The following is a 27158-nucleotide window of genomic DNA, read 5'->3' on the forward strand; positions in this document are numbered from 1 at the left end:
ATTGTTGGATTGGAAGTGCTATTGAGTTGTGTGAGTGTATCTTTGGCTCATATCAGAAAGTTACATTTTTGGCGGGAATGTGTGTTAGCTTTTAAAACTTGCAATAGTGGCTTGTCCTTTTTGTGTCAGTACTGAAGAATCTGAGAAGAATGGAAGAAGCAATTATAGTCCTTATTTTTCAGTTTTTTTTTTTTTTACATCACAACATGCATTTAAAGACACTGCTCTGTGCTCACATTTCCTTAAATGTTGTTCTCAAAGGTGCTCAGCTTCTAGCCCAACCAGAATCTCTTGGGAGAGGCAGTGACAAGTCACAGGTAGGGGTGGAAGATAGCAGGAGGAGAAATCAGAGTGGTCCTTTAGACCACTTTGTTGCTAGAGATTGGTACAGGAGTGAGTTCCCTGGTCTGCTCCAAATCTTTGACTTAGGCCTCTGAAAGAGTGTATTTGGAACTCTCAAGTTCAAGGGAAGAGAAAGACTTGGCCCTTAATGCCAAGGATGGTTTGGCTACAAGTATCCAGTACCTTTAGGACTCTGTTTTCTCTGTTGCTCAGTAGGTGTTTCTCCTGGGGGCTGGCAGTGTGACCACTAATTCTCCTGTATGAAAGTCATGGGAAGGACTGTTACTGCCTTACCTGGGGCTTGGTACACAGCCCTGAACAAATTATTGAGGCTAGTGGAATGATATTCGGATTGCCTGGACCTAGAGTCATTCCTGTTTGCATGGGAGAGGATGTGGGAAAAGTGTGTGTTTTAGAGAAAGCACACAGGTGAGTATGAGGGCAGGAGCGTAGAAGAGCAGTTGGCAGAAAGGCAGCGTGAATGTGTGTATATTTGGAGAGGGGTGGAGGTCGGATCGGTGGCATCAACCCCACGCAGACTGCAAGGAATGGGTTCTCTGTCACAGGAAAGGGAGACTTACATCCATTTCAGAACAGGGTGCTGTTCAGCCAGTAATAGTAGTCATTCCTCTCTATAGGGAAAAAGGGCAAGACTTGGAAGAAGTCATGACATATGACTTAGGTTGCAGTGTTGTGGTTGTGAACAAGAGATTCAAATTAGGTACTTAAAAAGAAGTGGGATTTGCTCTGAACTTGCCTAGGAAAGCCATTAAGAATTAAGACAGCTGTGGAAGATGGCCACGCCATTTCTTTTATACGCCTCAAATGTTCTCATAGTTGTCTCATTTTATTTTTTCTTTACTGACTGACTCTGGTTACCTGTAGATTCATCTTTTTCATTCTAGCTTGTACATGGTTTTTTGTGTCCTTGGGTCTAAATATATATCTTCTACTCTCTGCGTCCCATGAACTGGCTAATTAGATTTATATTTCTTTGCACACTTTGTGATACTCTTAATACTTAGATTTTTTTTTCCCCTAGAAAACAACAAGTCACTCTAGCTGGTGGTGTATGTACTGTTTTGTTCCTGTCTCTTACTACAGGAAACACTAGCTAGAGTTAGTGGTAACAAAATATATTTTATGAAGAAAATTAACGAAATATTCTATCCTTGTTGTCTTTGCTTAAAAGATATACAAAAATTAAAATGGACCAAGCAGTTGCTGAGTGAAACTAAATGTTATATGTGATCATAGTTGACACGCAATGTACAGATCTAAGGCATTTTTTTTTTCCAATATGTTTTACCAGCTATAGAGAAAAAAAATTGCAATAATGGCTGTCAGTATTCCAGGGATTGGATCCTACTTTTGAACCTTATCTAAAAAATAAAGGCTCACCTAATAGCATCAGGTAATTGGCAGCCACATGCATGTCCTCTGTTCTCAAGCAGTATGAGGAAAGTGATCAGATAATCTCATTCCACTTCCCTCACCTTTTAAAATTCTCCCCAAACTAGCACCAGAAAGGATTAGTTGCCATTTGGAATATTTGATTTCTTTCCCACTCCCCCCTGCCATCCTTTTTTAAAATAATTGTGAGTGAAAATCCAAATCAAGGTTATTTAGGTAATTTTACCTCAGGAGGACATCAGATTAGTGATTTTTTTTTTTTTTTTTTTTTCCACTTATCCAAGAATAAGTCTTCAAAGAACTAGTGAAGTTAAGGCCATTGTAAACTATGACTGTCCTTTTCTGATAAAGCCATTTTTGGCCCATTTGTTCCTTCAGGTTTTGTGCTGGAAGACAGATACCCATTTTTTGATGTGTATATCTACAAATTTAGTTTTTAATTGGGTGATATTTTAATGCTATCTGTTGCTACTCGTTTGAATGTTTTGCTTAACACTCTTGTAGGCCATGACAGATGTTTGAGAATCAGTATATAATAGTGTTCTTATATCACAGACAGTAATTGCTCTTTCAGGGATATCTCAAAAGTGTAGTTAGGATCTTGCATTTCTTTAGTACCGTAGTTACAAGTATCTATTAAAACAGAGTCATAGTCATTTTGTTTGTATCTCATATATAATTGTTATATTAATGCACTGTTTTTGATTGCATGCTGTTAAACATTTTTTAAAATTGCATTGTTAGCTATTTGTATGAACTAGTCAGAATTTTTGCTCAGTTTCTTCACTATTTGTAGATAAGAAAACTGATACCCAGAAAGTAACTTGTCTGATGTAGTATAAATGGGGAGAAGCAGATTCAGAACTAGTAACCTGGTAGGTTCCAATCTGCTATGTTTTTAGTACTTGTGGAGATGTACTCAGTAACATTAAAATTTGATCATTTGAAGTTTCTGAATAATGTATATTTTTATCTTGCGAAGGATGATTGCATCATCTAATGTAAACTTTCTTAAATTGTATTTGCTTGGGTCATATTGACTCTTGAGAAAGCCCTTGACTTGGAACTGTAGAGTGTCTAGGAGAAAATGGTTGAATTGCTTTTCAGTAATTCACTTGCCACATGCTGTGATGTGTTTGAGGATTTTTGTTCCCATGTGGCTTTTTCTTTTGCTGATGATGTGAATGAAATAATTTTCTCCTTTTACTTGTCTACTCTTTGTTATTGAATGTAGAAGTATTGAATAAATATGTCTAGAAGTATTGAATAAATATGTTCACTCTTGATTTTTGAGTCTGTAAACATTAATCTTATTTAAATGATAGCATAGGTATTTATTTCTAGTTGCAGATATTGTACGTTGGGAACATATTTAGTTTCATTTTAATTTTGGGAAATAACAATTACAAAAACAGAGATTTATCATAAATCTTTGTTTCTGAAGTGGAATATTCAGGTTAGTATTAAGACAGCCCTGGCTGTGTGGCACAGTTGTCCTATACACCAAAAAGTTGCAGCGTCAATTTCCAGTCAGGGCACATAACTTAGGCTGTGGGTTCAATCCCCGGTTGAGGTGTGTACAGGAGGCAACCGATCAGTGTTTCTCACTCACATCAACCTTTCTCTCTCTGTCTCTCCCTCTCTCCCGCTTCATCCCTCCTCTCTAAAATTGATAAACATATCCTCAGGTGAGGATTAAAAAAAAGAAGACTTCATAGTCATAGTGCATGCTATTACAATGTGGTCTTAAAATTGTACCTGTATTAATGACCGAAAATAGATTGGTGCTGTTCATACCCAGTTATGTTTTTTAATGGAGGCGCTTGGATGTATGACATAGTGTGTAAAGCAGTGCTTTCCAGTAGGGCTTCCTGCAACGATGGAAATGCTCTACATGTGTTCTTAATGCATTCTTAAGCCTGTGAGCTTACGCTATTGTCTTAAGCTATTGAACACTTGAAATGTGGCTAGTGTGATTGAGGACTGCATTTTAACTTTTATTTAATCTTAATTAATTAAACTTATAATAAATGTAGTGTCTTATATTGGATAAGCAGAATAAAATTAGTCTTTACCACCCACTCGTCCATCTTTCCAGTCCAGGCTCATATTTTAAACTTATTAACCTGTGGTAAATAGCCTTCTGTTATATCTTCGGCATGTTTGATTTTTGCTTATTATATGATGAAGAAGCTCTCTTTATCCCAGGTTTCCCTCATCATCTCTACCCTTTAATTTTTTTAGTTCATCACTGTGTGTTTTATTTCTGATTCTTTATATTCTGTGTGTACTGTCAAAGTGGTACTGTTATTGCCATATTTTTTTCCTTATTGGAGTATGTCTGTCTTTGTGTTTCTCTTTCTCTTTTCTGTCAAATATACACCTTTTCCCACTTTCAGAAAATCAAAGTGATTGATTTTTATTTCCTTAAAGGAGATTATGAGTACTGTGAGACTAGGGAGATTTGTTTATCTTACCTGGGGCAGCTGCTGTATTATCAGGGAGCCAGGTGTTAATCTAATAATTATAATAATGTTTGCTACTGCAAACCTGAGTATCGATTTATCAGTCCTGGGCAGTGAAGCTTCCTTTGAAGCTTGCCTTTTTTATTTTATTTTTGAGAAGATTGGGTTGAGGTTCTTTTTATTCCTTGAGAGTTCTTTGAATTCTAAGAATTGTATTTTGAATATATAATTTTTGCTCTGACTGAAAGAGTGACCTTTTCTGAGATTTTTGTTTAGCATAGACTGATGAGGTAAGTTAATTCATTTAGTAAATATATACTAAGCACTTCTTATGTGCTAGTCAAAGACTGGCCAGGTTCAATTTTTGTTGGATTTGTTGTCTAGTTAGGAAAATAAGACGTCAAGAACTTAATAAATAGAATGTTAGACAGTGGTGTATTTACAAGAAAGAAAAACGGCAGAATAATTTGATCAAGTGACTAGGCTTATTGGTTGTGGTGTAATTCAGATTTAGCAATTAGGGAAGAGAAAGTGACATTTGATGTCAGACATCAAGGGAAGATCTTTTATTGCCCATTCTGACATGACAATCCAAGGAACTTTTCCTTTGAACCTTCTAAAGTTCCTGTTTGAATCTGCTAAAAATCTTTATAGAAAGCACATCCCTCGGGTGACTTCTTGTTGGAATTTGTGGTATTTTCCCCCTTTTGTCCTTCTTTTGTAGCATGCTCATTTGAAAGAAACGTATGTATCTTTTCTCCCCCTGTCAGTCCTCAAATGCCTGCCATTTTCAAAGCAAATAAGCAAATATGGCATGATTTCGTTGGACTTTCAAGGGCAAACTCTATAATGGGCTCTTACCCTGGAATCGTACAGGCCTGGTTTCACCTATTGATCACATTTGTGTCTTACATGTTTTATGTACAATATTTTGTTCTTTATATAGCTTTTGTTTTGTGCAGATATTTGGGATAGAAATTTTGTGCACAACACTTTTATAGGTAGGTCTGTTACTATTAAGAGGCAACTTAATGCCTTCATTGGCTTTTCTTAGGAATGCTCAGGGAATTGTATATACATTACCGTGTTAATAAGGTAGAGGGATCACTGAACTGGAATTAGAGTATGATGGTTATCACAGGTAGCAGTGTCTGTGTCTGGTTTTCCCCTAAGTTTGGTTCTACATGAGATGCACATCTCCCTTTGTAGGCAAAACTTTTACTTCTGTTCATGCATTGGTTGAAATAGGGTAGCAACAGGAATTAAGAGGGCCTGCCAGATTGTTTTGACCACAAACATCGGTTTCTGCCTACTGCAAATACTCTTGTTTTGTGCATCTTTCCTTGTCTTCCTCGTGCTGTGTGTCTCATAGACATCCTTAGAGCAGAGACTTCCTCACACTTTATAGACGGACCTGCTCACCTTGGAGTAAATTATAATGACCTCAAAAGATGATAAAAAGTCATTTGGTAAAGTTCAACAGTCATTTCTGATTTTAAAAAGTACTTGGTAGGATAGGAGTAGATGGATACTTTCTTAATCTTACTGGAAAGAAATTCCAATCAAAATGCACCATTAGCAATGAAAGACAAATAACACACGATCTCACCTAATACAGGAACCTAATGAACAAAACAAATGAGCAAAATAGAACCAGGGGTGTGGAAACAAGGAGCAGACCAACAGTGACCAAGAGGGAGGGGGAGAGGGAATAGGGGGAAAGAAGGGGAAGGGTCTAGTCAAGGAACTGGTATAAATGACCCATGGACATGGGCAACAGGATGGGGATTGACTGTGGGTAAGGGGGCTGTAGGGACAGGGGAGAACGATGAGGGAAAGATGGGACAACTGTAATAGAATAACAATAAAACAATTTTTTTTTAATGCATCATTATGCTAACATTTGAAACATTCCTAATAAAGAGTCACACAGTTGCTTATTTGACATTCTAGAAATACCAACCAATGTTGAAAATAAAAAGTATGATGTACTAATACTGCAAAGAAGGAGGAGTACTTATATTTTTAAAATATGGTAATATAGTGAATACATGAGAAAATAAATATACACAAATTTCAGCATGATGTTTTCTGGTTTTTAAATAGTATTCTATAAAGAATCCATTTATAAAACAGTAAAAATATTAAATAATTAGTAATTTATAATAGCAAATAGGGTACAAAATGGCTTTGAATAAACTTAAGGACTATGTAGGATCTGTAAGAAGAGAACTGTAATTAAATGTTTTTGTGGTCAATGCTAACAATACTCATATAACAAACTGGTGTTGAAGTTTAGTGGAATAAGTATGTGCAAATAGCTAGAAAAATTGCAAGGGTATGTAGAGTGGATAGGGATACTAGCCATTATTCCCAAATATTAAAACATATTATGAAAGGCATAGTTGTTAAAATAGTTTAGTACTGACACGGACATGGATCAGTAGAACCAAGTGGAGTTTTCAGCAAAAAACCCAAATATTAAAAATGAAATTAGAAGAATGATGAAAATGTCAGTGAATTTTAGAAATTAATTTGGGCAAGGGAAAGTCTTTCTAAATGTGACTGATGCAAGTCTCAAAAGCTAAAAAAAAAAAAGGAGATTGATATATTTGACTTCATAAAGAGTAAAATACCAAGGTTCATTCAACAACAAATGCTAAAATATATGCTAGGAGGTAAGGGAGTGGATATTTGCTACATATTTAAAAGCAAATGTTCTTAAAAACCTAGAGTTCTCATAAGTTAATGAAAAGATAAAGACAAATGTGTAAAATATACAAACAATCCATAAATACATAAAAATAGCCAGGAAATGTGCAAGGATGTTCTGTATTCCTGATTAATGAAGAAATTCAAATTAAAATGATATACTATATTGGACCTGTCATTTGTGAAAGTGAGAACTGCTGTATCCGTTTTGGAAGCAGATTTTGCAGGATCTGTCAAAATTAAAAATGCTTATGTCTTTGGATCTAGCAGTTACACTTAGAAGAATTTATCACAGGGGTTTACTTAAAGATACACATGAAAGATTGTTTGTTGTTTGTGTGTAATGGTGAAAATTTGAAGAAGGCAGATGAATGTTTTATTAGGTGACGGGTGAACTAAATTATGGTACATCTATACAGTGGAATGCACCATGAGAGTGTTTTAATAAAATAAGATATTTATATTTTGATGTAGAAGGATATGCAAGATGTGATAGGTAAGATAGCTTATATCACAATGTCTGTATTTTATTTAAGTGAAATATTTTAAAGTTAGTAATATGAAGTTTATGTATGCATAGTAAATACTTTTGAAAGACTTGAACAACAGCAGTGTGTGGACAGAGATTGGGAGATTAAAAGGAATAAGGTAGACAAAATTCTTGCTTTTTACTTTGCATCCTTGTGTACTGCTTGAAATTTTCCTTTCATCAAAAACAGAAACTTGCCCTACCTGGTGTGGATCAGTGGATTGAGCACTGGCCTGTGAACTCAAAGGTGGTTGGTTCGATTCCCAATCAGGGCACATGCCTGAGTTGTGGGCCAGGTCCCAAGTGGTCAGGGGCGTGTGAGAGGCAACCGATCCATGTGCGCACATCTGTGTTTGTCTCCCTCTCTGTCTCCCTCCCTTACCCTCTCTCTAAAAATAAATAAATAAGCCCTGGCTGGTGTGGCTCAGTGGATTGAGTGCCTGCCTTCGAATTGAAAAATCACCAGTTCAATTCCTAGTCAGGGCACATGCCTGGGTTGTGGGCCAGGTCTCCAGTTAGGGGCATGCAAGAGCCAACTGATCGATGTTATCGATGTTTCTCTTGCACATTGATGTTTCTCTCCCTCTTTTCCCCTCTCTAAAAATAAAATCTTTAAAAATAAATAAAAACAAACTTGTATTAGTTTTATGCTTTAAAGTTTTTAAAAACAAAAAGAATATCGGAGTTTAGATTTTTATCAAAAAACATAATTACATTGCATAAGACTTTATTCCTCCTGATAGAAAATACAAAACGAGGAGCCTTTCATTTTGTGGTGGAATAACATTTATTTAGTATTTGAGAATAACACTGATTTTGTGTCCTAAGTGTTAATGGCTTGTGGTCTGCACTCCTGTCCAATTCGGAGGTTTTATAAAAGATCTAACAGCACTTCCTCTTCCAGAGACTTCCCTACCCTTTCTTCTACCACCGCACTCCTGACTTTATTTAACCAATAGGCTTTATCACAATTCAAAAGCAATGAAAGTTTTTACTCTAGATGTTATTGTAATTTGGATGGGCGACAGGGTAGAATTTCTCACTACATTTCTGCATTAGAAATATCATTGGCCAATTGTAAGAGATGCCATTCCCTACACCAGAATCAGTGTGAGACCATATTACAATTGCCCTCTAAAATATCATGAAAGCCTTCTTGTCTGCAATCCTTCAACATATAGTCTTCCAGTCTTATATTTAACAGGGTGTGGGGTTTCTTTAGCTAAGAACTTCTTAAACAGGCCTATTACATAGCATGTGTCTTTTTACCAGTTCTGACAACTGAACTTCCTTCTCTATTCTGTTACACACACATGGACCACTTTCAAAATATGGTCTTGCCAAGAAAAGGCTCTCCACAGTTAGTATGGTAAAATGACAAGTAGTTGTCCTCTCCCTAAAAGGACAGAGAAATTCTGATGTATAAATCACAGTTGTTTCTTCCACAACCATACAGAAGTTAAGTCTACTGCATTGAGTTGGTTGAGACCCTTAGTGTGGCTCTCCTTGAAGCAAGTTATACTTTAACACTGTTTAAGTGATTTTGTTAAAAACCTTTTTTAAATTCCTATAGAGGAAAATCATTACCTGTGGTGCATTCATCCGCAATACACTGTATATTATGTAGATTTTCCCATCTTTTTCAACATTTCCCCAGAAGTTATCTTCTCCCAAACTTAACTCCTAACATGCCTTTAATAAGATCTTTGCACCTTTAACCCTTCTTAGGTTAAAACTTCTAAGAGTTAGTTGTGATCTTTTGGCAAAAGTCAAGAATAGAAAGAAAGTTCTGTTTATTTAATTTAAAGCCTAAGGCCAGTTTTATTCTTAGGTTTCTCTTCAACCTTACCTCTACTTCAATGTCTAGTTTCTATAGCAACTGAGATACAGTTAGGTGCTGGGTCAGAACAGAGAAATCTTTTGATGTTAAGAAATTTGGTTTTTCACCTTGAGGGGGAAGATAACAGGCAACACCCCTGCAGCTTTTTCCGGGCTGATGCCTACATGCTGTTTCCAGGAATTCTGTATTTTCTTCCTGAAGAGGCCAGACATTTATTTATCTTTTTTTCACACAGCCCCAGAAAAGACTGCTGCATCTCTGTTCAACAACTTAATCACAGTCAATTTAATTGATTAATCAAATCAAGGCACCTAAGAGAGAGAACTCTTCTGTGGAGAAACTGTAGTGACCAGGAGAATTATTATTTTTTCAAATGGAATGTCTCTGAGAATTATGTGAATTGTCTCTTTTCTTAACCTTGGACTCCTTACTAACTTTCCTTTTTATTAGTTTCTTCTTCAAGTGTAACTGAAAAAATCTTGAATGGTACTTTTGTCTATATTCTCAGCCCCTCTGGATTAGGGCATAGACATTAGACCTATTGCATCACGCAGGTAGGGAGAAGTTGGAGGTGAGAGAAATGCTGTCAGACACTAAAAAGATAACTTCAAGGAGGTAGTGTAAGTACTTAATGTTACATCTTCAGAAGTGTGTATAGGACTTTAAATAGAAACTAATTCCCATTTTTTAACAAGTTGTTGAAACTGGAAGAAGATTAATGCTTTTTTATATTATAGGAACTACCTTCAGTTGAAGAACTCACTATTAAACTGCCTGAAGATATTCAATTACAGCCTCTTGGGACGGTTTCAAGTATTATTGAACAATTAGGTATGTAAATAATTTTATCAGTAAAAATTATTATATATATGTATCTATATACCCAAGCTGTGTATAACCAAATCAGAGACTTATGGCTAGTGAATTTTGAACAGATAAATTCAGTTTTACTTATGTAAATAATCCATATATACATTTTCTTTATAAAAATGTAAAGACTGCTTTTTCTGACATTTCTCTAGAATTTTCTTTGATGTGTGATATTCATTTTCTGTTGTTATTAAGTTACTAAAAATTTAATGGCTTAAAACAATGCAAACTTATTATTTAAGTCCTTTTAGTTCTTTGGGCCAGAAGTCTGATGAGTCTTACCGCGTTAAAATCAAGGGGTCCATGAGGACTAAATTTTTCTGTGGAAGCTCTAGAGGAGAATCCACTTCCTTTCCCCTTTGAGCTTCCAGAGGCTGCCTGCACTCCTTGGCTCATGACCCCCTTCCTTCATCTCCAAAGCCAATAATGTAGCTTCTCTCTGAACACAGTCTGGAAAGTTCTTGCTTTTAAGGACTCCGTAAACTGGGCCTTCATGTGTAGTCTAGGATCATTATACCATCTCAAGGTTCTTAACCTTAATCACATCTTCAAGGAAAAAAAAATTTTTTTTAATGTAGAGTACCATATTCGCAGCTTTAGGGATCAGGGCAGGGTGTTGATATCTTTTTTTTGTGGGTAGGGCATTATTCTGCTTACTGCCTTTGATTTGATTTTATAAACGTGTGAATTAGAAAGGTCTGTGATGGAATACTGATATTAATGACATGAAATATGAAGCTGTTGGATGTAAGACAACTAGATATTCTAGATTTTCCTTTTAGCTCCAAGAGATAGGTATCAAACAGTCTTAAAATTAATTCTCATAGTGAGATACACCTGAGAGTAGAACTCAGCGTTGACAGTCATAGACTTTTTGAACTGGGAAAAAGACATAGATCATCCACCAGCCCCCTTAGTTTACAGGACTTAAGGGACACAGAAAAATGTGTCACTTGCTTTTATGATTGGTTAGATATCATCTATTGTTGCAGACTCCGATCAGCGGGGTCTGTGGCATTGTGAATGAGGGGGAAACAAATGCACATGGACTCTGCGAATCCTGTGGAGAAAAGGGACAGAGTGGCCACCCTATAGGTGAGAGCACCTTGACCCTTGCCTAGACAGGCTTTTTATTACCGTTTTTGGGGAATTACATCCAAGAGTCATAAATTATCATACTAAAATTACTTTAAATGGTTATAGTTTACACATAGAAAAGAAGGGAATATTGTACATGCAGGGGGTTGATAAGGATGGGTGAGCTGGCCACATCCTGTCCTTGGAACAGCTCAGAATAAATCCTAGGAAGTTACTTCAAGGTTATATGCTAAACATCTGTTGTTCTCAACCTTAGAGTGAGAGAGTTTTAGCAAAAGCAAGCTTTAAAGCAGCCTAGATTCAATGCAGTCCTGATTCCCACGGGAAAGCCAATCTGTGGACCTGGGTCCTGTGTGCCGCCTTGTGCCTGTCGGTTTTCCCGACCGGGGCTGAGCTACTTTTGCCACTGCCACGCAGATCGGTTCCCGTTAATCTGTCTAAGGAGAAATGCAGAGATTTCATGAAATTAAGGATATATATACCTAGTACATACTTTCACGGTATTGATAGCCTTTGAAAATGTTTATCAATGTATGGTACACACTGTTTGTACCCAATACATGAAACTGCCACCTAAAGTGATAATAAGAGAATGGGTATTTTAGGCTGTGGGAACACAGTCACTAATCATGTTACAGGGAGAGCATTGGAATTAGAGATCTAGGTTCTAGTGACAATTGGGTATGGAATTGGCTACCAAAACTGTTATTCTCTTGAGTCCTGTTTTCTCATCTTTCTTTAAAATGAGTGTATTGAATTAGGTGATTTTCAGCTTCCATGTAATTTGGCTCTTTTGCAAAGGGAATTTTATACAGCAGAGATGGTAGAGAATGAATTCTCTTAGTGTTCACTGTTATCATCTTTATTCCAGAAACAGATCTAACTCAAAAAATGTTGACTCATGATCTGTTACTTACATGTATATTCAGAATTTATAAGCACTAGCTGCTCCCCATCCTGCCCACAACCCCTCCCACCTTCCATTGCCATCTCTCCCCTGATCTGGGGGGCTCCCTAATTTTTCCCCATGTTTAGGGTGGATGTGAGCTTTCAGGTGGTAAGGGTCCTGCCCCCACCCCTCCAGTCCACCTAGCAATTGCCCATTTCTGCCCTGGGGGCCCAGGTTGTAGATATTGTGCAAGGGTTTCTAAATCTCCTTTTTCTGTGCACTTTTTTATTTAAGAGGGTCGGATCCCAGGTGGGAGTCCCCACAATAAGTCTGTCAGTGTTTGGGGGAAAAAAATTAGTTGGAATATAGTTGAAATTTTTTCAGTGAATTTTCATAATCTGAACTAATATATTTTTTCTAAGTGGAGATGGCATTATCTATGTAATGTGATGAAGTATTCTATTCTTGCTTGTTGCTCTAATTTTCTAAGAACCTATCATTCCCTGCCCCTCTGCTATAGTAGAGTGCTTATTTAACAGATGTGGCGTTATAAGAATCAGAATACAGTAGACTAGTGGGATAATGCTTTTGCTTTTTGAGAAAAGAAGTGATAACAGTTATTCTGAGCTTTGTCATTCTTCATCGGTTCAGAGGAAGATGCTTTTGTGAAGTTAACTTTTTCATATAGCAGTAACTAATCATAGAGAATTTCTAGAGTGAGAAAGAAAGATTAATTTCTTATAAAACAGGAATTTTGTGACTAAATTACACTTTTTTGGATAAAAATTGCTTGACAAAATGTGCACTGCTTGAATTTGTTGACTTTTAATGGGTGAGTCAAATTTTCTGTGAGATTTTTTAGTTTAATTTTCTTTCTTAGAATTGCAGCTTTTTGCATTAAATAAAAATATGTAGAAATTTTTCCTGTGCTGTATGGTATTACATAGACTTTGTTCATCTAAGAGGAATAGTTACTGAGGCATATTATTTCACCTTAAATTTCTTAAGTTCTGTTAGAATTAAAGCCTAAATTCTCATTTAAAATCTATATTAGCTTCCAATTAAATCTCAGAATAATCTGTTTTGTTTTATTTTTCAGTAATAATTGAATCTATGATGAAACTACCTCCAATTAATGAGGAGACTGTAATTTTTAAAAGTGATCGGAATGCAGCAGGAAAGGTTTGTAAAAAGATTAAAATTCTACAAATTATTGTTTCTTTGTTGATGGGTGTTTTTGACTTTATCTGTCCTAAAAAGAGTTTATTAGTTTTAGTAGATGACTAATCTAGAGCTGTCAGATTGTACATTCTCTTAGTACATTCTTTATTTTCTTCAATACTTTGTATATTGCTTATTACTCTTTGCTGCTTGAGTCATTAAATACACATGTATAGAATTTTTCTTAATGCTTTGTCAGGTACTTTGCTAGGCAGTGGCTCTGAGTAAGATGGTTAGTTCTGCTCTCCAGGTACTCAGAGTTAAGTACAGGAGACGTTTTCCACCACGTAGTAGTTCTGAAACGTTTTCGGTTGTGAGTCCCATTGAGTAGTAGATCTCAAAACTCTTTAGTCTTTGGTTTCCTTAGGTGGAAAAAGATTTCAGTGATAACAATAAAGTTTCACTGTAAGCATATTCTGGGCAATTATAAATACATGTAGTTAAGTATTCACCCTAAGGTTGGGTTTCTTTTAATATGTTAATAATGGAACATCCCTGAATGTCCCTTTTTGATATGGGAGACCACACATTTCGCCCAGCAATTATGCAATTCTGAGCAGTCAGCAGAGGACTTAAAACCTTCTCAGATCAAGGCTGTAAAGACCCATCAAGTGTTGCTTTCCTGGAACAGTTTTATTCACCTCAGTATTCCTCCACTGTGTGAAATACAGTTCTTCATAGTTTAATGTGCTAATAAGCGAATGTGTATTGAGTTGTAAACAAACAAGAAACCATGTGCTATTCTTCCGAGAAGCAACTCTCTGGAGTTTAATTTTTCTCGAGTAAGCAACAGTTGGCTTCTTTTGTTCTAGGAGATAGAAGTAATTTACACTTACTCAGGGAAAAAAAGCCTATTTTGAACTGTATTATGGGGTCATTCATATAACCTTCCCTTTTCTCTGCCTTTTCCTTTTATTCCATTCTGACACATAGGCTGACAGACTGATTTACCAAAGAGAAATAAGTCCCTTAGGCTTGCAGAGCAATCAGTGGCAGAAGTCTAGAACTAATATATTACGGAACTTATTGAGAAGGTTTGTGAGGGGAACAAAGACTTTTTAATGTCTGAAGGATGACGCTGTACATTTTTCCCTCTCCAATACTTAGTCCTTTCATACTTTTGCTTTCAAGCATGGGTACTGCTGTTGTCTTGTAAGGAGTTAAGGATACACGAGACTCTTAACCTCAGAGCAGGATGAGGGAGAAGAGGAAGGGAATGAGGAGGTGGCTGGACTGTGAGCAGCGACCCAGGCCGGTTGGCGGGGTATGGGGGTGGGGGTGGGGGTGGGGGCCTCTTTAGGCGAGACCATTGTTCTGTCCTGGTGCAAAGACAAAACATTTCTTGCTGTCCTCGAGAAAGTAGTAGAAGAGGGGAAGGGACAAGGGTCAAGAGAAAACTTATTTCTTGATTTTTCTGACTCTGAATTGAAACAGATTTTTTCCATGTTTCCTTTTATTTATGATTTTCATGACAGTTGCTTTTTTCTCTAATAGCTAACTTAGATCATTTTAATTTCAGTTCACATTTCTGATATCCTCCAATACATTTGAATTCTCATTCCTATAACTCTAATAATGTTAATATTCAGCTCTTCTGTCATTGACTTTGAAAGGAGTCAGATAAAAATGTAATGTTTACGCCTTTATTTTATTTATTTATTATTTTTTTTAAATTTATTTTTATTATATTTTTTATTTTTTTTATTTTTTTATTATTTTTTTATATATTTTTATATTTTTTAATTTATTTTTTTCCCCAGCTTTTCTTTATTGATTATATTGTTACAATAGTTCCAATTTTCTCCCCTTTACTCCCCTCCTCCCAGTATCTCCCTCCCCCAGCAATCCCCCCCCAAGTCCATACCCATGTTTCGTAAAAAATAACTATCCCTCCCTCTCAGATATTAAGACCCTTTGTAATCTTGTAAAGGACAATGGGCGAAGGTCTCAAGCTCCTCTAGCTGCTTCAAGCTGGACATGGTCGTCGTCCTACCTACCCTTGGGTCCAGAAATCCCTAATAGTGGGGGTGTGGAGGGGAGGGTGGCCTTCCCACATGGGGAAGGATCGTGCAGACTCCAGGTCAGTTGGCTGTCTCCGGACAACGGCGTGCTTGGTTTAGTAGGCTGGTGTCCTTGTTGTGTTCTGGGGGCAACAGATTTGGCGAAAAGGGTTAAAAGACATCATTCAATCCATAACTACTAGGTGACAAAAGGCAGGGATTAATTTTTCAATGTTCCACATTAGGAGAAAAAAAAAGGGGGGGGGCTTCTTTGGAGGAAGGTGTGCTAGGCACATCTCGCCTGTCCAAAACCCTTTTGCCCATTATATTTAGTTTGGGCTGAGGGAAATAGTTTATGTTTCCCCCCTCTCAGACCTGTGGGCCCTTTCTGTCCAAGCCATTAGGATAGAAAAGAGAAATCAGTTTTAAAGTGAAGCCCACAGACCACCCCATTCTTCACCAACCCAGCCATTTAGTTCAGCCAAACTGTTGAGTCTCAGGAGGCAGCGCTGCAGAGAGGATTAAGTGAGGCTTATGCGTACAGACAATCACTCAGGTAATGCGGTCATAGGCTTATGCCCTTTGAAAACAGAAAACACATGTTAATTTATATAACATAACCAACAAACAAGTCTCTAAATCTGTAAGACTGTCTTATTGGGAAGACATCCATTTGCAAGGCACTTGACATTCTACTTGCCTGCAACTTGAGTCTCTTTGGTGATATCACAGATATGGTTTAATTTTCAAGTGAAACCATTTTTTAAATGAGAAGAAACTTTTAAGACGGTTAGCTGCCCTACTTTACAGTCTGCCACTGATCATTGTGATTTTCCTTGAATAATGATTTTTCTCCCTAAGATTACTCTCCTTGTCTTTAAAGGGACTACATTAAATCCATTTTTAATTTATCCTGTTCGTTTGCATAAACATAACAAGAGCAGCAAATGATCACTTATGATCTTTAGTTCTGTTTTGCTGGAACTTACTCAAGGAACATTTAGGGTGACCCTCAGTCTGCTCTTCAGGGCACAGAAGCTGGGCCACATACCTGGCATTCATCCTTGCCTGTACACACCTGTCCTTTCCAAGTCTTTCTGGTTTTCCATTGTGCCTTAAGGTCCCTTCTAGCCATCTTTCAGGAAAACAACCTTTGTTCCTTCCCTGGAGAGATTGCTGTGGACCGCACAACCAACCATGGCAGCAGGCCTTTTATTTCACAAGCTTTTATTACCTTTGAAAGTCATTCCCAGTTCCTCAGGGCTTTTTGGTAACAACCTGAGCCCAAACATGTCTCCTTTAGGCTTGACATTCCAGTCAAAGGCTTGGTCAAAAAAAGGAACCTCTATTAACAACTGGTCTTATTAGTTCTATGCAAAGAAACTTAAGTCATTACTTACTTGTTTAGAATGCCAAACTCTGGAGAGATCAAAGAGGGAGAAAAATATGCAACGTGAAGGAAAATCTTTGTCCTAATATTCACTGAAATGGCATTTCCATTCTTCATATTTTCATTTTCCCCCACTAAAAAAATTTTTTTGTTTGTTTTTCCATTACAGTTGTCTCACTTTTTTTTTTCCCCTCTTGCTTCCCTGTACCCTGCCCCTCCCTTCCCCCACATTCAGTCCCCACTCAGTTGCCCATGTCTGTGGGTCATTTATACATGTTCTTTGATTTGACACTTCCCCTTCTTACCCCCTTTTCTCCCTCCCACCCCCCGCCCCTTGTTACTGTTAGTCTACTCCTTGTTTACATACCTCTGGTTCAATTTTGCTCATTTGTTTGTGTTGTTCATTAGTTTCCTGTAATAGGTGACAGCATAACGTATTTTTCTTTCGTTGCCTGGCTTGTTTCGCTAAGCATAATTCTCTCTAGTTCCATCCATGTTGTTGCAAATGGTAGAAGTTCCTTCTTTCTTTCTGCTACATAGAACTCCATTGTGTAAATGTACCACAGTTTTTTGATCCACTCATCTACAGATGGGCATTTAGGTTGTTTCCAGCATTTGGCTATTGTAAATAGTGCTGCTATGAACATTGGAGTGCATAGGTTCTTTTGAATTGGTGTTTCAGGATTTTTCGGATATAATCGTAGCAATGGAATTGCTGGTTCAAAAGGCAGTTCCATTTTTAGTTTTTTGAGGAAATTCCAAACTGTTTTCCATAGTGGCTGCACCAGTCTGCATTCCCACCAGCAATGCACCAGGGTTCCCGTTTCTCCACATCCTCTCCAGCACAAGTTGTTTGTTGATTTGTTGATGATTGCCATTCTGACTGGTGTGAGGTGGTATCTCATTGTGGTTTTTATTTGCATCTCTCTGATGGCTAGTGATGTTGAGCATACTTTCGTATGCCTATGGGCCCTCTGCATGTCCTCTTTGGAGAAGTGTTTGTTCAGGTCCTTTGCCCATTTTTTAATTGGGTTGTCTGTCTTCTTGGTGTTGAGTCGTATGAGTTCTTTATATATTTTGGAGATCAATCCCTTGTCTGAGATGTCATTGGCGAATATATTTTCCCATATGGTTGGTTTCCTTTTCATCTTGCTGATGTTTTCTTTAGCTGAGCAGAAACTTTTTAGTTTGATGTAGTCCCATTTGTTTATTCTTTCCTTTATTTCCCTTGCCTTAGGAGATATATCAGTGAAAATGTTGCTATGTGGGATATCTGAAATTTTCCTGCCTATTTTTTCCTCTAGGACTTTTATGGTATCACGGCTTACATTTAAGTCTTTGATCCATTTTGAGTTTATTCTGGTGTATGGTGTAAGTTGGTGGTCTAGTTTCATTTTTTTGCATGTCCCTGTCCAATTCTCCCAACACCATTTGTTGAAGAGGCTCTTTTCACTCCATTTGATGTTCTTTCCCCCTTTGTCAAATATTAGTTGACCATACGAACCTGGGTTTATTTCTGGGCTCTCTATTCTGTTCCATTGATCTATATGTCTGTTTTTATGCCAATACCAGACTGTTTTGATTACCGTGGCCTTGTAGTATAGTTTGATATCAGGTATTGTGATTCCTCCTACTGTGTTCTTCCTCAAAATTGCTGTGGCTATTCGGGCTCTTTTTTGGTTCCATATAAATTTTTGAAGTATTTGTTCTAGGTCTGTGAAATATGTTGCTGGTATTTTAATAGGGATTGCATTGAATCTATAAATTGCTTTGGGTAGTATGGACATTTTAATGATGTTGATTCTTCCCATCCACGAGCATGGTATATGCTTCCATTTATTTGTATCTTCTTTAATTTCTTTCTTCAGTGTTATGTAGTTTTCTGAGTACAGGTCTTTTACCTCCTTGGTTAAGTTTATTCCTAGGTATTTTATTTTTCTTGTTGCTATGGTAAATTGAATTTTTCTTTCAGTTTCTATCTCTGAGTTTTTATTGTTGGTGTATAAAAATGCCTTTGATTTCTTAATATTGACTTTGTATCCTGCTATTTTGCCGAATTCACTTATTAGGTCGAGTAGTTTTTTTGTGGAGTCTATAGGGTTTTCTATGTACACTATCATGTCATCTGCAAATAATGACAGTTTTACTTCCTCTTTTCCAATTTGGATGCCTTTTATATCTCTTTCTTGTCTGATTGCGGTGGCTAGAACTTCCAAGACTATGTTGAATAGGAGTGGAGAGAGCGGACATCCTTGTCTTGTTCCTGATCTCAGGGGGAATGCTCTCAGTTTTTGCCCATTGAGTATGATGTTGGCTTCCGGTTTCTCATATATGGCCTTTATTATGTTGAGGTATGCTCCCTCTATTCCCATTTTGCTGACAGTTTTTATCATAAATGGGTGTTGTACTTTATCAAATGCTTTTTCTGCATCTATTGATATGATCATGTGCTTTTTGTCTTTCATTTTGTTTATGTGGTGTATTACGTTTATTGATTTGCGAATATTAAACCATCCTTGCATCCCTGGGATGAATCCTACTTGATCGTGGTGTATGATCTTTCTAATGTGTTGCTGGATCCGGTTTGCCAATATTTTGTTGAGGATTTTAGCATCTATGTTCATCAGCGATATTGGCCTGTAGTTTTCTTTCTTTGTTGTGTCTTGACCTGGTTTTGGAATTAGGGTTATACTGGCTTCATAGAATGAGTTTGGCAGTCTTCCCTCTTCTTGTATCTTTTGGAATAGTCTGAGAAGGATAGGAGTTTGTTCTTTCCTAAATGTTTTGTAGAATTCACTTGTGAAGCCATCCGGTCCAGGGATTTTGTGTGCTGGGAGTTTTTTGATTACTGCAAAAAACTATAGGTTTCCAGGAATTTGTCCATTTCCTCTAGGTTGTCAAATTTCTTGCTATACAGTTGTTCGTAATAATTTCTTATAATCCTTTGTATTTCTGTGGTATCAGTTGTGATTTCTCCTCTTTCGTTTCTGATTTTATTTATTTGGGTCCTCTTTCTTTTTTTTTTTGATGAGCCTGGTTAAAGGCTTGTCAATTTTGTTTATTTTTTCAAAGAACCAGCTCCTACTTTTGTTGATCTTTTGAATTGTTAGTTTAGACTCTATGTCATTTAATTCTGCTCTGATCTTGATGATTTCCTTCCTTCTACTTGATCTGGGCTTTGCTTGTTGTTCTTCCTCTAGTTCTTGTAGCTGTAGGGTTAAATCTTTTATTAGATATTCTTCTAGCTTTTTTAGGTAGGCCTGTATTGCTATGAACTTTCCTCTTAGGACTGCTTTCGCTGTATCCCATAGGTTTTGGGTTGTTGTGTGTTCATTATCATTAGATTCCAGAAACTTTTTGATTTCTTCCTTGATGTCATTGTTAACCCATTCATTATTTAATAGCATGTTATTCATTCTCCATGAGTTTGAATGTTTTTGAGTTTTTTCCTTGAGGTTGATTTCCAATTTTAAGCCATTGTGATCTGAGAAGATGCTTGATATAATTTCAATTTTCTTGAATTTGTTAAGGCTTGTTTTGTGTCCTACCATGTGGTCTATCTTTGAAAATATTCCATGTGCACTTGAGAAGTATGTATATTTTGCTTCTTTGGGGTGAAAACTTCTATATATATCGACCAATCCATTTGATCTAGAGTGTTATTCAGTGCCTCAATATCTTTGGTGTTTCTTTGCTTCAAAGATCTGTCCATTGTTGACAATGGGGTGTTAAAGTCCCCTACTATGAGTGTGTTGTTGTCTATATCTTTCTTGGAGTCTTTCAAAAGTTTCCTTATATATTTGGGTGCTCCTAAGTTGGGTGCATATATATTTATAAGGGTTATATCTTCTTGATGGATTTTTCCCTTAAGTATTATGAAATGCCCTTCTTTGTCTCTTTTTATGGACTTTGCTGTGAAATCTGTTTTGTCTGATATAAGTATTGCTACCCCGGCTTTTTTTTCATGCCCATTTGCTTGAAATACTTTTTTCCATCCCTTTACTTTCAGTCTGTGTAGATCTTTTGTTTTAAGGTGGGTCTCTTGTAGACAGCATATGTGTGGGTCATTCTTTCTAATCCATTCAGCTACCCTATGTCTTTTAATTGGAGCGTTTAATCCATTTACATTTAAGGTTATTACCGATAAGTACTTATTCATTGTCATTTTTCCCCTTTGTACTCGTGTTCTTCTCTGTCTCTCTCTGTTTCTTTATCTTCTTAGAGCAGACCCTTTAGCATCTCTTGCATTGCTGGTTTGGTGGAGATGTATTCTTTTAGCCTTCTTTTGTCTTGGAAGCTCCTTATTTCACCCTCCATTTTGAATGAGAGCTTTGCTGGGTATAGTATTCTAGGTTGTAGGCCTTTGTTTTTCATTGCTTGGAATATTTTTTGCCATTCCCTTCTGGCTTGTAGTGTTTCTGCTGAGAAATCTGATGATAGCCTTATTGGAGTACCCTTGTATGTTATTAGTTGTTTTTCTCTTGCTGCTTTTAGGATCCTCTCTTTGTCTTTGAATGTTGCCATTTTAATTATGATGTGTCTTGAGGTGGGCCTGTTGGGGTTCATCTTCATTGGGACCCTCTGTGCTTCCTGGACTTGTGTGACTCTTTCTCTCGTCATGTTAGGGAAGTTTTCTGTCATTAGTTTTTCAAAGAGGTTTTCTATTCCTTGCTCTTCTTCTTCTCCTTCTGGAATTCCTATGATACGGATATTATTATGTTTCATGTTGTCCTGCAGCTGTCTTAGAACCTCTTCAGTCTTGTTCAGTCTTTTTTCATTTTGTTGCATTGTGTGGGAGTTTTTGTGTAGGTTGTCCTCCAGTTCGCTGATCCGATCTTCTGCTTCCTCTAGCCTGCTTTTAATTCCTTCTACTGTGTTCTTCAATTCAGAGATCGTATTTTTCATTTCCTCCTGGCTCTTATTGATAGCTTCTATGTCCTTTTTCATGCTCACGTAATTTTCTGTGAGTTCCTTATAGTTTTTCTGGAGTTCTTTGTAGTTTCCGCTGAGCTCATTCAGCTTCTCCATAATCCATGTTTTGAATTCCATATCTGATAGTTCGCTTCCCTCTATTTCATTTAGCACTCTTTCTGGGGATTCTACCTTTCCTTTTGATGGGAGGTTGTTTCTCTGTCTCCCCATTTTTTTGACTCCTATTGTTTCTTGGTGCTTCTTAGAATGATCTGCACTTCCTGGATCTGCCTCTGGTGGCGTCAGATCATGTACCAGTCTGGCCCTAGGCAGCCTGTTGGAGACTTCCAGGGATCTACTGCTGTTGTCTGTCTTCTTTGATTGTTAATCTATTCAGTGTGTGATTAGCTGTCAGGCTTAAGGACTGTGGGTGTGGCAGCTTAATTCCTGTAGGCAGGGCTTTTGCTTCACCTCAGGCTGACGCCACTTGGAGGGGAATGGTCTACCCGCAGTACTGGGGATGAGTCAGCACTGGGACCCAGTCGGCTGCTCCTCCAGTGCTCCCCTCAAAGCCACCGTGCCAAACTCTCCCCAAGTGTCTCCAGTCCTCTCTGCCTTCCCTCTGCTTGAGCCCAGGGTAAGTGGTGGCCAAAATATTTTCGTATGTGATCCACTTAAGAGCTCTTTTTCTCCAGCTGTTTCTCTCTGGCTAGCAAGAAACCCTGTGGCTTTTCGCTTTTCTCAGCTGGATACTATTTTACTTTCCACTCTGTTGCTGTAGGCTGGGGAGCCCGGCTGGGGGTTTAGACCCTGCCCTTCTCAGGGGGAATCCCCAGCTGCTGAGCTGTTTCTCAGTCCCTTCAGCTGCCACCCATGTGAGCCCAGCCAGCCCTTCCGCGTCTCCGCACTCCCTACTGGTCAAGTTGTGATGTAACGGCTTTTTCTGTCTCTCCGTGGTTATAAGACTTCTTTCCAGCTGGTGTTCCGTTGGTTATTCCAGATGATTTCTCCAAAATTAAGTTGTAAATCCAGACTGGTCCTGGGAGGAGGTTAGTGTAGCTTCCACTTACTCCTCCGCCATCTTGGATCTTCTGTTTACGCCTTTAACTTTAGCTGTATGTCCAAAGGGAAAAATTAAATCCATTTCTAAATTTTACATAGAAAGCTTTGTAAATTCAAGAAAGTTACAATTCTTTCAAAAATATTTAATTATAAATCTAAGCATCTTGAAATGATTCCCCACAATAGTGGTGGGAGTTGGAAGAAGGTTAAAAGTATTAGTTAAACCAATGACCAGAAAGTGAGATTGAATCTGTTTTAGATCTTTGAAATATCTTATCTAGACAAAAATTAGTTTACCTTCAGTGTCAAACCTTTGCATATCATTTCTTTTTCCTCCGCTTTTCAGTGATAACAGTAATCATGAGCCACAGTGATAATTATTTTTAAAATGTACTTGAAATTATGTAAGGAAGTGGATATCTCCATTTACTCAAAAATCACAAAGTTAAAAAGGAACAAAATTGATTTTACAACCCAATTGGTCTGATTCATTTCCCTTTTTCCTTCCTCCCCATTCCCACTGACTTAAGGAGAACTACTTCAGATTTTTATTTCTACCTTAATGATTTAATAGTGATTTATTCCTCTTGATAAGTAATGAAATTCTACTTTAAATGGTTAGTTCTTTAATATCAGAAGGTTTTTTTAAAATGGCCAACCTATGCCATCCATTATCCCTATATAACAATAATTTGTTGGTTGATTTACATTTAGTTTTCAGTATTTCTTAGAACGGGTTTTGTTTTTGCCATTATTGTTTGTTTTACTTTTTAATAAACCCAAACCATAACATTTTTTTTCCTGTCAAATATCATTGGATAAAAATTTTTACTGATCTTTTTTGAAAGAATATTTATATTACAGGCTTGATTACTAGTATGTGATGATATTCTGAAAATCTCTGTATTATATCAATAAAGTGTTTTTTCCCCTACTTCAGTAACTTGGGTAACTACTTGTATAATACACATGGTGATTGAAAAAATTATTTGACTTACTCAATGAATTAGAATATTATACTTTATTATTATTGATTGATTTTAGAGGGAGGGAGGGAGAGAGGGAGAAAGAGAAACGTTAATTTCTGTTGTTCCACTTATTTATGCATCATTGGCTGCTGCTTGTATGTGCCCTGACCAGGGATTGAACCCGCAACTTTGGTTGTATTGGGACGACTCTAACAAACTGAGCTCCTCCGCTGGGGCCATTTTATTTTTATTACTAGTTTTTACTTTCTTCATTTTTATTAATGGGAAGTCAAATAGTATACAGTGATAAGAAACAATTCTGGTTGGCTGTGGAGGATCATGTCTCTCCCCTTTGGATGGTTTAGTGAAAAGCTGGATCAGCTGGAAAGATATAAGGCCTTTGGCTAATGGCATTCTTATCTTTTTTTTTTTAAGATATTATTTATTTATTTTTAGAAAGTGGGGAAGAGAGTGAGAAAAAGAGGGAGAGAAACATTAATATGTGGTTGTTTCTCGCATGCCCCCAACTGGGGACCTGGCTCGCAACCCAGGCATGTGCCCTGACTGGGAATTGAACTTGCGGCCCTTTGGTTCACAGGCAGAGGCTCAATCCACTGAGCCACACCAGCCAGGGCTAATGGCATTCTTTTTTTTTTTTTTTTTTTTTAAACCCACTTGTTTAGTTATTTTGTTTTGTTTATTTATTTATTTATTGAGAGAGAGGAAAGGAGAAAGAGAGGGAAAGAAACATCACTGTGTGGTTGCCTCTCACTCATGCCCCCAACTGGGGACCTGGCATGCAACCTAGTCATGTGCCCTGACTGGGAATTGAACCTGTGACACTGGGCTCACAGGCCAATGCTCAATCCACTGAGCCACAGCAGCCAGGGCTAATGGCATTCTTTGAAGATTGTTTTCAGAGCAGCAACTTGCAGATCTTGGCCCTCCACATGCACGGCCCTCCGGCATTGTTCCTGGACTTAGAGATTCCTTGATATATGTTTCCTGCTACCCAGAGGCACTGGGAGTTCACTAACCCCTCTTTGTGGAGAGGGGAGGAGAGTGAGGCTTATGCTCTCTTGAGCCCCCTCCTCATGTCCAGCCAGCTGACTCTCTCAGGCCCCCAACTGCAAGAATTTTTTTAAGGTTCCGTACAGATGATCTAAGCCCATTCTGTGCTGTAGAATGAGAATTTGGGGGACTGAACATACTTTTACTTCTCTGCTTGTCAGTTTTTTCCCTCAACCAACCTTATGGTATATTTGTACTACGTGGTGATAGTGTGTGTTTGTGACCCCTTTGTGGGACAAGACTCCTTTGAAGTCTTTTATCAGAAAAGTACTGCTTTTGAATAAGATGGTAAGCATTAAAAGCTAGAGCCAAGTGGAAGGACACTTAGAACACCACCTCTCAAATGATAGGTCAAGTATAAAATATTAGTTGGATTAAACTTTTATATGAGTATTTCTGCAAAATATATACTATTATTTAAGGTATAAAGGAAGCTACTTGCCTACCTTAAAGTAAATATCTTATGTCCTAAATTCTCTTTCTTGTACTATCCTTGTAGCCGATTCCTTCCTTTTATTTCTGGTCAGGCGGTGTGGAAGTTACAAAATTCTCCCAGGTCAGGCGGGAAGACTGAGTAGGGAGTGCAGGTTTAATGGAACTTTGAGATGAAGTGGGTTGGCCTGAGCCCTGCTTTCTCTAAAGCTGTTCTTCACAGTTTACCTCTCAGGTATTAGCCAGACTAAACTCTATACTGATAGCGTTTTAACATACTGTTAAATTATTCTTTTCTGTAACTATTGATCAGCTAAATTGCTGAAGTGAACTCAGTCAGGTTTTCCTGTGACTGATTGTTTAGGGTAGGGTCATAAATACCCCTTGCAGGGCATTTGGTCCACTCAAAAGTTCCTTGATGTTTGTTCCTCTTCTGAATGTCCACACTTAGGAAATGTCCCTGCGCTCAAACACCTCATTACATTTATTTCTACCTTGAGTGTACACAATTAATACATAAAAAATACTGTCATGTATTATTGGTCCAATAATTGTCATTTGGCTATACTGCCAATGATAATTCTTCTTGCCTCAGTAGTCTCACTAGTAATGGTACATGGGGTCAGGTAGGTGGGATTTATATTAGCTGTGGACCAACTGTCTCCCATGGATGGGTCAGATAGGACCACATATAGAAGACCAAATGTCAAGGGCCTTTTGGCATAGAACAACTATCTCCTTGACCGTTTAGTATAGGACAAATGTTTGCTAATCTAAATACCTCTCAGATTGGTGTATGCCATCTACTGATGCTGTAATGTCGCTTCCTGTCGCCTACCATGTGCGGTGTTTCTGTACTTAAAACTTAATTGTAGCTGTGGCTTGGAAGCACTTCAGATCTTAAGAATAAATAAACAAGTAAGTGTGCTTTGATTTTATCCAAGAAGTTTTAATGTCACTTAGTCTCTGCTTAAGCCTGAAGCTATTAAGACGTTTTCTGTAGTAAAATCATTTCTCACAGTTAGGAAATGGAATCGTGCCATCCAGGAAACAAGTTCTTGGGAAACAGCTTTATGTGCCAGGTCGCAAACAGTGATTGCTGTATCTTGTACTAATTTCTTCATTTAAAGTTGTTACTGTATCTCTGTTCAAACTCAGAGAATCAGATTTATCGATATTCATCAGGGGAATAAAAACAAATAAAATTTTGTTTTTAATATTTTTACAAGTAAGATGATGTATTGCTTAATCTATGTGAGTAGGCCAGTAAGGGTTGTGTTATATTTCTTCTGGTCCTTGCACTGGTTGGAAAAGAGGTCTACTTTTTTTATTGAAAACTTTTAAAGCAAATTTCTCACTATTTCTGAAATTATTTGTTTGCTTTTCAAATAAAAAAGCTTAAATTTTTGAAGGTATTAGTGTTGTTTTAGAATTCATTGGCATTTTAATTTTTTGGCTATTCATAGTTGTCTTTAAATTAACCATGTATTCAGAATGTAGGTACCCTGATAGATGAGCTGTTTTATGTCTTATTGAATAGTTAAAAAAGCTTGAATTGTATAGTAAACAGCAATCAAGTGAAAACACTTACTATAAAAAAATAAAGTAATAAAACCGGTACTTTCTAAGCAGTTGTTTTAAAATGGTCCAAGGTATTTGGAAAATGAATTAGTAATTTACATCAAGAGTTTTAATAATCATACTGTTGGCTCCAATAATTCCATCTCTGACAAATCAATTTTTAGGAAATCTGAAGTACAGAAATTTACATATAAATATATGATGGCATCATTTATTATATTGAACAAATTGGATGCTGCCTAAATGTCCTGTAATATAAGAGGAGTTAAACAAATTATGCTAAATCTATAAAGGAATGTTATATAGCCATTTAAGTTATACTTATGAGGAATATTTATAATATGGAAAAACTTAATGCACTTTG

At 37.2% G+C, this 27158-nt stretch overlaps 1 protein-coding gene across 1 annotated transcript in view; it reads left to right on the plus strand.

Annotated features, from left to right (window-relative positions):
* Positions 1-27158, plus strand: part of NAF1 (nuclear assembly factor 1 ribonucleoprotein) — a 44783-nt gene that overhangs the window by 4696 nt on the left and 12929 nt on the right. Inside the window, exons 3-4 of the mRNA XM_090288967.1 lie at positions 10039-10132; positions 13258-13340. Coding sequence (XP_090145093.1) covers positions 10039-10132; positions 13258-13340 — 177 coding nt within the window. The remainder of the gene's footprint in view (positions 1-10038; positions 10133-13257; positions 13341-27158) is intronic.

Source organism: Furipterus horrens, unplaced genomic scaffold (genome assembly GCF_987537825.1).
Source record: "Furipterus horrens unplaced genomic scaffold, mFurHor1.1.pri manual_scaffold_10, whole genome shotgun sequence".
NCBI lineage: Eukaryota > Metazoa > Chordata > Mammalia > Chiroptera > Furipteridae > Furipterus > Furipterus horrens.